General features: G+C 36.6%; 1 protein-coding gene across 2 annotated transcripts; it reads right to left on the bottom strand.

Moving 5' to 3' along the window:
- Nucleotides 1-2554: 2554 nt before the first annotated feature.
- Nucleotides 2555-8872, bottom strand: zgc:174877 (uncharacterized protein LOC570025 homolog). Of its 2 annotated transcripts, none has more exons than XM_057322238.1 (5): nt 7007-8872; nt 5753-5967; nt 5458-5652; nt 5093-5263; nt 2555-4908 (listed from the first exon to the last, which is right to left on the bottom strand). In XM_057322238.1, the coding sequence occupies exons 1-5, from the start codon at nt 8053-8055 to the stop codon at nt 4889-4891; spliced, it is 1650 nt and encodes a 549-aa protein (XP_057178221.1). In that variant the 5' UTR covers nt 8056-8872; the 3' UTR covers nt 2555-4888. The 2 variants fall into 2 exon arrangements, with proteins under 2 accessions (XP_057178221.1, XP_057178222.1); XM_057322239.1 differs by having other exon boundaries at nt 5458-5649.
- Between the last annotated feature and the right edge of the window lie 5726 nt (nt 8873-14598).

Here is a 14598-nt window from a genome sequence, read left to right as displayed (position 1 = left end):
TAACGTGTTTAATTGTGTTCTACCCAATGCCTAGTTATCATCTCAACTGTGTATACACTTAGATGATCTTGTATTCCCTCCTTAAAGGGATAGTTCACCCAAAATGAAAATTCTGTCATGAATTACTCAACCTCACGTTGTTCCAAACCTGTATAAAATTCTTTGTTCTGACTAACACAAAGAAAGATATTTAAAACATTTTTAGCAACTGACATTTCTGGGGCACCATTAACTACCATAGTAGAAAAATTAAAAAGGTAGTCAAATGTGCCCCAGAAAGGTCAGTTGCTAAATTTTTTATAAATATCTTTCTTTGTGTTTGTCTGTTGAAAGTTTTGGAACAACGTGAGGCTGAGTAATTCATGACAGAATTTTAATTTCATCTCTTTTCTTAAGCTTTTGCATTGGACCCTTCAATGAATTTGCGCCTCTACTGGCAGCAGGAGAAGCTTTTATCTATTGCATTGTGTATTGCATAAATGTATATATTCGCTATATCTTTTATCCACAGTAAATCTTCAGATCTGGGGAACTTCCGGCTTAAACGTACGTTAAAAATTACTGGCAGATGAAGAGCTACGTCAGTTGTGATTGTGGGGTTAGCATCTCCGAAATATCTTTAAAAATACAAATATTCATGAAATGATATAATAAATGTGAAGAATTAAAGTTAACAACCTAAAGCAATGGAATACCCAGCACATCAATACACGCAACCGTAGGTCGTAATAATCTTTGAGACGCAACTGTTGGTTATAATAAGGTGCTTAAACAACCTATAGAGACATTTTTAATGACAGTATAGACAGACAGGAAGCGATGGGGAGGATCAGGTCTCCCGAAGTGCAGTTACGCTATGTCTGGACAGGGCTGGGGAGTAATGAAATACATGTAACTTAGTTACGTATTTAAAATACAAAATTTGAGTAACTGTATAACAGTTACGTTTTAAATGGTGGTAATCAAATTACAGTTACATCCGAAAAGTATTTTAGATTACCAAAGTGATTACTTAGAATTTAAATGGCATTTATTTCATTTTAACTTTACATTAACTGTAACAGGCAATTAACATAAACAGCAATCGGTGATTCTCTGACTCTAACAATCTGCAAAAGCATCCTAAACTATAGTTCTGCTCATAGGTTTCATACCCCTTGCCGAATATGCAAAATTGAAATAATTAGTGAACAAAATAAGTGGGATCTGGGTTGAACAAAATAAGTGGGATCTGGGTTCATAGAAATCGCATATTGATTTTATTTAGTACTGTTCTGAATAAGCTATTTCACGCAATAGAAGGTTACAAACTGAGTGAATTTATACAAATTGCCACATTAAAAAATGTACAAACCCTTGATTCTTTAATGTCTGCGGTTACTTGAATCAACGACTGTTTTCATGTTTTGCGAGTCCCTTGTTTAAGTAATTTGTTTAGGTAATTGCGACTTTTTATATACACTCATTGTGTTAATTTCTTGAGCATCAGCATTTTTTCCTTTTCTTTTTTCTAAGATTGTCTGCTTTTTTGCTTTAAGATATGTTGTGGAAAACTGATGTTGTTAAAAAATAATATCCAGAGGAAAACCAAGTCCTCTGTTTGGTGGTCCCTTTGTGTTATGTACCTTATTAGTATTCCAAATTATTCTAAAGTATTTCGATTAAGTTCCAGAATTTGTGTAATCTAATGAAAAACGTTACAAATTACTTTTTAAAGCATGTATTTTGTAATCTGTATGGAAATGCATTTTAAAAGTAACCTTTCCAGCCCTGTGTCTGGAGCACTGTCCACACGGCCATATAGGCTCCCACTATTAATCCTTTTAAAATATTCAATACTTTATCATCCTTTATTTGTTCCTGCTGTTTGTTGTATTGCCCTTCATTTACCTTTTCTGTATACCTCTCTTCTCTGTTGCTCACTATCTTCACAGCATTTGCATATGGGATCTTAGTTTGTACTCTGATCTGTTCGATTACTTCTTGTCTTTTCATTACTTCACAACCTCCATATGCACTAAGATTAACATTTTAGTTGGGTGTCCTTCCTTCATTGCTCATAAATAATAGTGATCCTCTCCAAATCTAGCACACCTGCTTTTTCCTTTACATGTAAGCGCAGTTTTGTTCTTCATTTTTGCATATAATAAGCAAATTGATCTCACCTACTTGATTTCTTAATATCATAGTCAACTTCACTCATATCATGGATTCTGGACGGACATCATGGTAAATTAGTTATAATAAATTCTTACCTTAAATTCATCATCAGTCCTGCCATTACTACCCCTTCACTCAGGGTTATTCATCCCCTTAATTCCTAATATCCAGAATATTCAAAAGGACCCCCCCCACTTATCCACCTGAGCTTTGTTTCTGCCGTATTTGTTCTGCACATTGGTTTTATTATTTATTTCTGTGGGTGGGAGGGGAAAGATGTTGTGTGCTCCAGTGACTAGTCTGCATAAAACTGCTGCAACACATATTGGTTTAAAAACAACAAACAATAATACACCCAACTGCTCTGCTTCAATATTTAATAAGATGATCCCCTTTATTTGATCTCAAAACGATTTACTTCAGACATTTTAAAGACACTCCCTGATTAAGAACAGTTGTACAAACAGATGTGTTTAACATAAAATGTATTCAGTAGGTTTAATCAATCAATCAATCAATCAATCAATCAATCTTTGGTGAAAGTGCAGTGAAACACACAAACAACTCTTTCATTTATTCTGTACTTCTGTTGGGAAATACATCAAAATACTGTAGTTTATGGGACATTAAAAGGTGTATGATCCTGACAGAAAGAAACATCAGACAAATAGCCAATGAGCTCCAAAATCTCCAGGACAAATAATATAAAAACATAAGGAAAGAACAGCACACACTAACAGTAAATGTGAAAATAAAAAACACCTATACATACCAAAACAATATGTATATTCAGTTACATTTCTGGGAGGACTATCGATTAATTTCACAAACAGAATTGTTTATTTGTGCATTTAAATTGAACTGAAACTGATAACTGAACATTTGCTAAAACATGTGGGAGTAAACATGGACATGCATAGAAACGACATTGAGGGCTTTTTCATTGCAGATGTTGAGAGCACCACCATATTGGACAGGGCAACACCACTCTTATCACAAGTGAAAATTTACATTTATTAACTGATGTTCGACAACAATGACTTGAATAGAAAAAAATGAATACATTTTCTGACACATAAACCATTAAAATTGGTTGAGAAATGCAAACATTGTTCTTTCTGTCCAAAAAAAACTACAGCCACCTCTTCACTTGTTTGCGTTTATAGGTCAGTCTTGCCCTGTGCAATATGATGGCACCTTTGACATATGATTCATCAGTCAATGCAGTGTCTACTGTAAAACTTTGCTGTCATTTTGCACCAGGTTTGCCAGTAACTTACTCTAGTTTTAATTTACAATTTTGTATTAAACATAAACTTACAGTTCTTATACTTTCTTTCATAAAACTAAACTAAAACTAAAGACTTAATATCTTAGATCACTTTCTTGTTATGTAAATGTATCGTAATTTAAGAAGTTTTAAGTAGTTTAACTAGAAAACAAGACACAAATGCTTTGGAAGAATGTCATTTATTGCAGTGTTGCTGTGCTAATGCCAGTAATGAGACAAGTCTCTCTTGCTCATTTTGAATCTCAAAAGCCAAAGTGTTTTAATTTTGATTAAAGTAAAGCTTGACTCAAATTGAAAACAGTACTAATAGGAAAGTAGTACTAAGTAGCAATTAAATCTACAGTAAGTTACTGGCAAACCTACAGCAAAGTTTTACAGTGTATGTCTATGGAAGTAAAGTATAACTAAACACATGATCATATGTGACCCTGGACCACAAAACCATTAAGTAAACATCATGTTCCATGAAGACAATCTGTAAATTTGCTACCGCAAATATTTAAAATATATATATTTTTGTGAGTGGATGCAGCAAAATCACAAACAAAAATGGCCAGAAATACGCAAACAAACTTCTCACGCTGCTGCCCGCTCTTTGGGAATTATCCACTCAAGTTTGGTATTTATGTAAAGCTTAGAATTTCTGTTTTCAGGTTCATCCACAATGACATTACAGTGGTAGCAATTGCAGTTTCAAAGCAACAACGTAAACAAACGTTACTGAGCTTGCGTGCGAGAAGACCCATTAGAAGTGTTAAAACAAACCTGTTTAGTAAACCTTAGCAACGGCCTGCTACAGTGCCTCTAAAACTTTAAAGGCAGTTTTCTCAATATTTTTTGCACCCTCACATTCCAGATTTTCAAATAGTTTTATCTCAGCAAAATACTGTCCTATTCTAACCATACATCAATAGAAAGCTTATTTATTACAAAAAAATGACCCTTATGATTGGTTTTGTGGTCCAGGGTCACATATATACAGTATAACAAAAAGCATGTTTCACATCACTCATTTCTTGCTATACTTCCATGGTCCAACATGCACACAACAGCCCTGTCCATTCTCATGTCCACACATGGACAATGTCCTTGCTTTCTCAACAGTTAAAGGCAGAAGCCATCATGTGTATCATTTGTGAGGGCATACAGCTAGACATATAGCTGACCAACATTTCCTCACAGACTCACTAGAGGAACACTCTCTCTCTCGGCTGTTAGATGCAATTCTGTGATGAGGGCCTGGTTGACGATGGTGTTCTGCATAATGCCTTTCGTGGTGCAAACAATTCAGCCATCAATGAGGAACAACCAGGAACGTTGTCCCAACTAAGATTCTTCATGGTATAGCCTACTCTTTAGCCCTGGGCACAATCAAATTTTGGCCTGGAACTGGGCAGAAACTCCACTCAGGTTCTTCTTGTTGGAGGATGAAAATACTTACTCACACTGCACATAACCTGTTCAGAAAACATTGAAAAAAGCTTAAAAGTCAATATGTTTGGTGTTAGATACATTTGCCATTAAAATGTGCTAAAAACACTCATCTAATCTCAACATTTCAACCAAATCTAATGTTTATTTAACCAGATATAAATCACACTAGTAAATTCCGTAATTGTAAAAGTGCTGTATGTTGTTTACCTCTCTTCCGTTTCTTCTTGTTGTGTCGTTTTTTCTTGATGTTGCTCAACTCCTCAGATGAATCACTGGTCTCAGACCCATCGGTAAAGCTCTCATCACTGTCACATGGGTTAGACATGCTTTTCTGCCGTCTCTTATGTGACCTGGGCCGTAAAAACACTGAAGTGCTCGCTGTAGGAAATTAACATAAAGGTAAACAAGATCAATGAGCAACTATCAATGCAGGAAGAAATAGTACAAAGCCATATTAACAAGGTTGCAAAACAACAAAAGCGTATGGCACGTTAAGCCACCCACATCTATTCTGATACAGTTATCACTCATGAGAAAGATGTTTGTTTGAATCATTTAGCTTTTCACCGCACCTTCTGGTACTTGAACCACACGAGCGCTGGTGAGGTTCTCGATCTGTGTGCGGAGGAACTTGCGATCCTCCTGTAGGTCCTGCACTTGTTTCTCCAGTGCTTCAATCTTCTGCTGTTTGCTCTCCACAAGACACTGAAGTTTGGTGATGGTCAGCATCACACTGGGGGGTAAAACCTCCATCGGGGTCGTTGCTGCTGAGGAAGAGAGCTGGTGGTCATGTCTTGACTATACGTAAAAAACACATATCTCAATGTGGAGATGCTAATGATGCTCAGTGAATGAATAATGACGTACTGGAGATGGCATTGCTTGTGTTGTCCTGCTCAGCATCAACGGCGGCCTCCGAGTTTATATTTTCCCACTCAATTATTTCATTTTCTGGTTCTTTTTTTAACCAGCCGTGGCTGCTCACAGGACTCTCCTGTGTCACAGAGCTGGAGTCAATCTCACTGCTGGCTGAATATGGAGCAGATTCCTGCTGCAAATGAGGGTTCGTCTCAATATGGACACTGCAGGTGAACAATATCAAACAACACACGTTACAATTGCTCTTGAATGTGTAGATTACATGTTGGCATTTGCTTAGTGATGTTTAGTGACTAGACAAGAGTGAAGGAGAGAAATATTGGATATGGACTTTATATATTACAAGATTTTTATAAAATACATCACATTGTATCAGAACATGACACAGGCACATGGAATTGTTTTATATTACTCTTGCATTCTTTGTTTAAAGCTTTAAGGTATTCATTAGCATTATACAGATAAGAGCATCCTTGTGAAACTTTTGTAAAAAATGATGATTAAACAATGACCACTGAATTTGTAAAACATGTCATGCTTCTATTTGCTATCACTTCCCCTGTCTGGCCCTTCTGACTATTTTCAAAAGCATCTAGCTATTGACTTGAGTAGTATTCTAGTTATTAAGTATAGATTTATATAATGCTATTCCATCGAGTACGACATGTATTTTCTGCCTAGATTTCAATTCAGCATTCAGGCTACTTACTGTTAAATGATTAAGCTACTACATTATCAAAGGTTGACTTGGACTATAGAAACCGACAAAAATCTACATTTTTTTATTTTAATTCTTTTTTATTGGATGAATTAAAATCAATTAAATGTTTTTTTTTTCTTTTGGCTTTCATGTTGGCACTCTTGCATCTAGATACTGTAGAAGACAAGAATACAGCAACCCATTATATGTATTTGTATTGCCAGAAAGGATGTATTGTCTGTGAAAATTATATGAAAACGTCATCCTTTTTTCGGAAACTTTCGATAATTAAATAGTAAATGAGTTTGCATATTTGTCATTTGATTACTTTAACAAAGATGCATTCCATACACGTGTCCCCATTTAAAACAATACTGCCTTCAATGTAAATAGCAACTGGTATTGTGTTTTGCACCTCGTCTGCTCTTTCGTTACGGTCTCCAGATGTGATCTCATTTTAGCGAGCTCTGTGACCAAAAGTATCGACTTCGTTTTCAATCTGAAGGTTTTGCATTATTTGTTTTTACTTTGGACAAACGTACCTGTGCACACACACAGTCATGATCTGTCTGGATTCAGTCAGTTTTTGAAGCGCAGTGAGCCTCAGACTGTGGTTAGTGTATGTGGTCTGCGTCCCGGCCTCTCTGCATATTCTGGGCAGCATTTGAGACAGATTATTGATTCCCAAAGGTAGAGCTGTATACCAGAACTCATCGTTGAACACATGCGTTCTTTTGGGCTGCAGGTAGAGCGCCTTTGCGTCTGGCGGGATTTTGCTTAAATATTTCTCCAAAGAGGCGACGGGACAGAGTGGGTTGCCAGGCTCTTCATACATAGCGGCCCCCTTCTTGTCCTTGTCCCGTTTAATTGGGTTCTTTGATTCACGAAACACATCCTGTAATACCATAGTGAAATATTTTAAACCATTTAGGTCACGTTTAAGTGTCATCGAGTCTGGCCGCAGGTGTCGATTGCCCTCTTTTCCCCGGAGTCCAAAATGTAACTGGATGTCAAACCAGACCTTATTTAATAAACCTCTGGGGTTGCCAGGGTCTAGTGCAGAAGAGTGTTTTAATATATCCAGGTCTTCGGGTGAGATCGGGGGGTAGTGTGTTGTTACATCCCTACCCGATCGTCGCGTCTGTTTAACGATGCCTTTGAAAACATTGTTGGCCGATCTGAATTCAGCGTCCTGCATCAAATTCCAGCCACGAGAAAGAGGAGGGTCATTGAAAAAACGATTTAATCCAGCCCGGAGCCCGACATAGCTGCTGATACCGTACAGTTCTCCTTTACTTGTCCGAATGGATCCGTAAAATTCCCGCAGCACTGGGGTCAGTTCAGATTTTTCGACGGTTGTTAAGTCGATGCTGTTGATCTGTTTCTCGCGCATCCACGTTTTAAGACATTTCACCGCCCACACTGTTTGTTTGACAGTACTCGATTCGTTTCGGCTGTTCTCCAGCTCGTCTAAATCTGCCGACGAGATGTTTGCACACCTGGATATTTGCGCTGCTAAAGTGGGATCTCCATCAATTTCTTCTCCCTCCTCATCTGACGAGTTTTCACACTTCAGGTCAAACATATTCATGAAGATATCCGAGTTTCTTTTTCTCCGTTTTACTTAGTTTTCCAGAGGTCAATGCCTTCATAAAGTCAGCGTTTCCTACTGTCTTCAGACGACTTAACGTTATTATCCCGTACACACAACCGCGAGTGTTTATATTGTTTCTTTGTTCTTCTTTGGAGATACTGGAGAATGGAGCACCAAAGACACACAACGCCCCCTATTGGTGTTCACAGTGTTTTCACTAAAAATACTGTTGATAATATTGATAGTATATCTTCGACAAAGTCCAAATAGTACAGTGGTGTAAAGTATTGGAGTAAATGTACTTAGTTACTTTACTTAAGTATCTTTTCGGCTACTTTGTAGTTGTACTGAGTATTAAAGATATTAGCAACTTTTACTCTCTACTTAACTACATTTTTGAACAAGTATATGTACTCTTTACTCCACTACATTTGTAATGACTAATGCAATTACACATTACATTTTGCATGGCACCTATCTTATAATTAATATTGCCATTTACAGGGCAATGAAGGTACTACAATCTTGTGGATTTTGCCATAACTTACAAAAACTTGTCAACATGGCTTCTTTATATGAATATGAGTGCAGTATCAGGTAGATGTCAATCGCTGGCGGTTTATACACGGTTAGCCCTTACCCGCTATTTCTACAGTAATATATTGGCAACACTGTTGCCAGCTAGTTACTGTAGGTCACACATCTACAAAAGCTCTTATTTTTAAAACTAACTCTTCCTAAATGTGCTCTAAACATGTTTGCTCAAAATTTGACCATATGGTGGGACTATTGCCATGAAGTGATGTAAACCAGTAAAAAGAATGTATAGTATTTCAATTTTCAAAAGTGCTCTCACACTATATAGACAAAATATTAACCTATAGAATGAGTCGGACACAGAGAAATGAACAATTCACATATGAATCTCAACAATGGTGACAATCAACTGAACAGCTTCATGCTGCAATGCATGCTGGGTACATAGTACAAAACTCATTCATGATTGTTTGTCACCATTGATGAGGTTTGTATGTCAAGTGTCTAACTGTGTCTCAATTGCAAAGAAAGATTTTCTGACAGAGATCTTTCCATTACAACATGTAATCACTTTACCAAACATATCTTAATAAATCTTAAATGCTATATTATTATTATTTAATGATTGAATTCTTTCAGATGTATCTTCAGTTACTAAGCAAACATAAAGTTGCGGTTCCTGTAAAGTCCCTTTCAGTGTTATTGTATAAGTGTACATTTTAAAGCTACAAGAAAGTCAAAGAGTCCAACCAAAGCAAACACTGATCGCCATAATGGTGACTTAAAACATAATTGAACCACTATGAACTAGAGTTAAATCTCAATAAGATCTTACACAGATGACAGATATAAAGTGAAAGTGGTGTCTGTAATATGTGAAGATGTTATTGATGTTTGTGTTTAATTCTCCTCTGGTGAAATCTTGACAGATTTATTGTGTTCATCTGTTATTTACACGTGTTCATCTAAGACTGTGTGACTTAAGTGCGTTAATAGATTCTTTATAATGTATCTTCAAACAGCCATTGCAGTAGTTTACTGTAAAACACCTACAGTAACTAGCTGGCAACAGTGTTGACAGTATATTACTGTAGAAATGGCAGGTAAGGGCTAACAGTGTATGTGAAATGAGGACATGACTGCAGCTGGCCATGAGGCCCAAACCAGCATGTCCAGTGCAAAAAGGCTTTGACTTTTTAATTCTACTTAACATTATTTTATTTATCTGTTATATTGAAGAGACCTTTTTGAAGGAGTTTGGTTTACTTATGAGCACTTGAGCTTAAATGAGACTTGGGTGTTTGTAATGACGTAGGTTATGGTGTCGACCATGATTTGTTGCATTTTGAGGTGTTCAGTCTTATTATGATTTAAGAAAATAAATGCGATTGCTCTCCTCACAAATCAACTGTTTCTAGTTTTTCACTGACGTGTCTCTTAAGTGTTGAGGACTAGTGCTGCTTTGAGCCTACATACAGTATGAGTAAAATACTCAAGTACTGTTAAAATCAGATACTCTAAGACTTTTACTGAAGTCGTTTTGGAATTGGTGACTTGTAACTTGTAATGGAGTAATTTTCACTGCACGGTATCTGTACTTTTACTTAAGTATGGTTTTCAGGTACTCTTTACACCTCTGAAATAGTATACATTTTGAGCCAACCACCATCGAAAATATATAAAACGTTTTGTTGTGATGGTTATATTACAAAATTGTATTCCAGTGTAGCATGTTTGTCGTTCATTTAGTAGCCTATACTGGTTAGTTCCTCTATTGGAGTCTTTGGTTTCTCTTTAATTTTATTTTTCATGACGCCATTAGTCTATGTGCAGGAGTGACTTCAGGTTAATGTTTTTATGTGTATTTGTAAATATTAAGTGTTAGGTCTATATTGATGTGGGCCTCCACCGCCTTCCTACTAATAGAGCGACGTTTTATATCATATCACTCTGACGTAGTCTATTTACATTAACGGAAGATGGTAATGTTGTTGTAAACCCTTTTGTAAAAGTTAAATGTTTATAAATGTTATATGAACTTAAATAAATGCATTAAGACTTTTAACAAACTACAAATAATAAAAGACAATACATTATTAAATAATAATAAATAAAACAGATGTTAAAATGACCAGCAGTACTGTATAATAGTCTTTTCAATCAGTCTGTAATCAAATAACTGAAGTTAACATAAAAAATGAATAGAATGCACTGCAGTCATATAAATAAATAAATAGACCACTTAAATGTTTGATGAAAAAATATGGTATTGCATAATTTATAATTAAATAAAGCCAGTAAATGTATCTATACAAAAGCCCAACAAAATAAATCGTGCAGAGCCCTGTTTAAATTCCATTTTCTCTAAAAGTCATTTTTTCTATTTTAATTCTTCTAGATGTTTTCTAGAATACTATTGTATATAGTTTAATGTTGTACTTATACTATACTATACCGTCACTATGATATACTACAGTGCACTAATAGTAACTAATACAGATTAAGACAAGTGTACTACTGTGTTTTTTATGTGTGGGCCATAATTTGTTCAAATTAACCGGACTTTTATTTTGGCGGGCCGCTGCAAAGACCTTTGAGTTTCAGCGAGTGGCTTTTCTTAAAGGAAAAGTGAACACCCCGAACAGCTCGGAGAGGCTGAGATGCCATTAACCATTTTGGGGGAGGGGAAATCACAATTATTTAGAAAAACTTGTTCTCCAAATTGCATGCTTTTGTGGATTTCATTAAAATCTCATGTATACAATTCATGTATTAAAATTATTGACAAAACAGTTGACTTTATAGTATAACTGTTGGATTTTGTGAGGTCCCTATGGGGGCCCCTAGAATACGCCCTTTTCACAATGACGTCACTTAACTTCCGCCTTTTTGCAAAGCAGTGTATCATAACATCCGTCTTGCAACAAACAAGAAGAAGAAGAAGAACTTCCGTTTTGCCGTCCCGCTGGAATTTAACAACAGTGAGAGAAAAAAACGGACAAACACGTATTCAAGTACTTGTCCTAGCACCTTCGCTAACACAAAAAGAAAACAAAACACTTACCTTCATAATCAAACAGGTACTGTTCAACGAAGAATTTGTATCCTTTCTCTAGCGTTGATCTTGTCCTTAGCGAAAATTTGTCTGCAAGACGTTGTACATCATCTAGACGTATTTGTGGCAGATGTGCAAGCCACTTGGTAAACTCCATTCTGAGGCGCTAGCGAAAGTAACTTCTTCTTCTTCTTGAGTTTTACTGGCGGTTGGCAAATCAGTTTATAGGTGCATTACCGCCACCTTATGAACTGGAGTGCTACCGGAAGTAATGATACACTGCTTCGCGGCAGAACGGAAGATGCGTGACGTCATGTGCAAAGGGCGTATTGTCACCACCTTTCACCCCACTAGCGACGGCCCTGGGTCAAGGTCCTAGGGTTGTCACGGTACCATAACCATGTCTTATGATACTATACCAGTTGAAGTATCTTGATACCAAGTAGTATCACGATGCTGTGTCATATAATTCAAATCTATACAAAAAACTCAGATTTAGATTAAACACTTTGTATTTACTATAGTAAACTGTATTATACTTTGCACTAGAATATGTTGTTGTATTAACTGTAGTAATTGGATAAATTGTGGCAAATACATTTACATTTAGTCATTTGTAAATACTATAAATACTGTAGTATACTTAAATATTTACTATGCTAAGACTCAAAAACACTAGTATCTATGAGTTTTAGTAGTTGACTGTAGTAAATACTAAAGTACACTAGATCATTTTTCACGTAGGAACTAATTCAAATGTTGGACACATTTAATTGATACAGCAGTCTTTATAAAGGGAAATATTAGGCTTACTTTAAATGCAGAACTAAAACGGCCAGTAGGTGGCGTCAATTTTCCACTGAGTTAGTGAATCATTTAACCAACTCGTTCAAATCGCCAATTTGAATCATTAACACGTCCGAGACATTCAAAACACATTCATTTTGGAAATAAACACCGCAAAAAGGCAGATGTAAGTGTTCAAATAAATATTAATGCGCATATGCAACATTAACTACGGTACTACGATACTACCGTTTCAAAATAGAGAGGCATCGCGGGTATTTTGAAGCTTTAGCATCGCGATGCTACCGTAGCACCGGTACACCGTGCAACCCTACAAGGTCCAGGTCCCATCTTCAGGTACATTAATTATGTGCGGGTTCAATGGGAATTACTTTTTACGTAAGTAATAATGGACGACAGGGCGTTGAATACACACATCAAGACATTAGGTAATTTCTCCTGGAATGCACGTGTTGGTAGGACTTTCATCTCATCTCAAGACATTACTCAAGTATGGAGTTATACTGCGGACTATATTAAAAAGGAATTGCAAACTGCATTTGCAAATGCGTTTTCTATTTGTCGTGTCAAAATTGTGACATAATTCAAACGCAATTGCAAACCGTTTGCATTTGCATTTACGCGAACGTACAATGTCTGCCAAATTTCAAAAGGAAAAGCAAAGTCTATTTGCAAATGAATTACCCGTGTCTTACGAGATACGACCCTGCCAAATTTAAATCGCAATAGCAATTCCCCATATGCCATTTCACTTCCTCTGGTGTCGCGTATTAAGCCTGCCAAAACTCAAATGAAATCGCAAATCCCTTTGCATTTGCGTTTCCTCCGACTTGTACAGAAACCTGTCAATCAATGGCGGGGGTGGGCTTATTCAATGGGGCGTGTTTGTATCGGGAAGTGACATCCTTCACCGTCGACTGGAACTTAAGTAGATACATACATGTGATACAGCTAAACACATGAGGAGTGAAGTTACAACTGCACTCACAATCGGCGTTGTAAACAGTGCAGTTTTCAGTTTTTTTGTTTGGAAATAACTCGCGCTGGAACTCTGGGCTCAGAGCGGCATCACGTAGCATGTGAAACTTCAGTGCAGGATGAATAATCATCATCTTCTGCAACATTCCTCTAAACATGTTTGTTTATGATATTCGTTTTCACAGTAGCTACTCCGAGGACATGACATTTCTTGACAACACTGTGACCGTATTTTGCATCATGATTAATACGTGTTGTAAACCATAACAAAACATGTTCACCTTGTATGAATAAACAGCATCCTGCATATCATTGTTGTTCATTATGCATACAGTATAACAAGTTAATAATAAATTACAAAAGTACGTGAATTCTACATCTCTTTATTTGTGTATCATAACATAGTGAGACAAAGACAAACTTGTGCTCCAGTGTTTTAGTGAGTTTGCTGGACAGAAGTAGCTGTCATCTACAAATTACTGGATGGAGTTGTTGCTGTATTTAAAATTTAATTTCCGAACAGCCTTTTCAACAACATGTGCAGTAAATGAGCCCATCAGGTGATGCACCAACCTGAGAAATGAATGTAATTATGATGAATCCACACGGCTTCAATATGACTTTTATTGGTAGCTCATTGAAATCACCAGACCACTGTTTGTGTTCATCTGTTTATCGAGCCCGTTGAACTTCTTTAAATTATACTTGTTAAATACCGCAATTGTGATTCATTGTAAAGATTTTCTCTATATGAAACTTTGCATCTGATCCTCATTTGTTCCATTATTGTTATTTTGGGTTTTAGCTGTAGCTGAAACCCTTTTAGCCACAACCAGTGTCACCTTAGTGTTGGACTGACTGCCACCACTGCGACGGTGAATGACGTCACTTCCCGATACAAACACGCCCCATTGAATAAGCCCACCCCCGCCATTGATTGACAGGTTTCTGTACAAGTCGGAGGAAACGCAAATGCAAAGGGATTTGCGATTTCATTTGAGTTTTGGCAGGCTTAATACGTGACACCAGAGGAAGTGAAATAGCATATGGGGAATTGCTATTGCGATTTAAATTTGGCAGGGTCGTAACTCGTAAGACACAGGTAATTCATTTGCAAATAGACTTTGCTTTTCCTTTTGAAATTTGGCAGACATTGTACGTTC

This window comes from Triplophysa rosa, linkage group LG23 (assembly GCF_024868665.1).
Source record: "Triplophysa rosa linkage group LG23, Trosa_1v2, whole genome shotgun sequence".
Lineage (NCBI taxonomy): Eukaryota > Metazoa > Chordata > Actinopteri > Cypriniformes > Nemacheilidae > Triplophysa > Triplophysa rosa.
The sequence above is the reverse complement of the archived record's forward strand: the minus strand, read 5'-3'. Positions and strand labels throughout refer to the sequence as shown.

Bases quoted from the DNA above. Each gene is read 5' to 3' on its own strand.
- zgc:174877 (XM_057322238.1), bottom strand. From the start codon at position 8,055: ATGAATATGTTTGACCTGAAGTGTGAAAACTCGTCAGATGAGGAGGGA. The intron at 5,968-7,006 runs GTACGTTTGTCC...GTTCACCTGCAG, and splicing joins ATGACTGTGTGTGTGCACAG to TGTCCATATTGAGACGAACC. The intron at 4,909-5,092 runs GTAAACAACATA...TTTTCTGAACAG, and splicing joins CAAGAAGAAACGGAAGAGAG to GTTATGTGCAGTGTGAGTAA.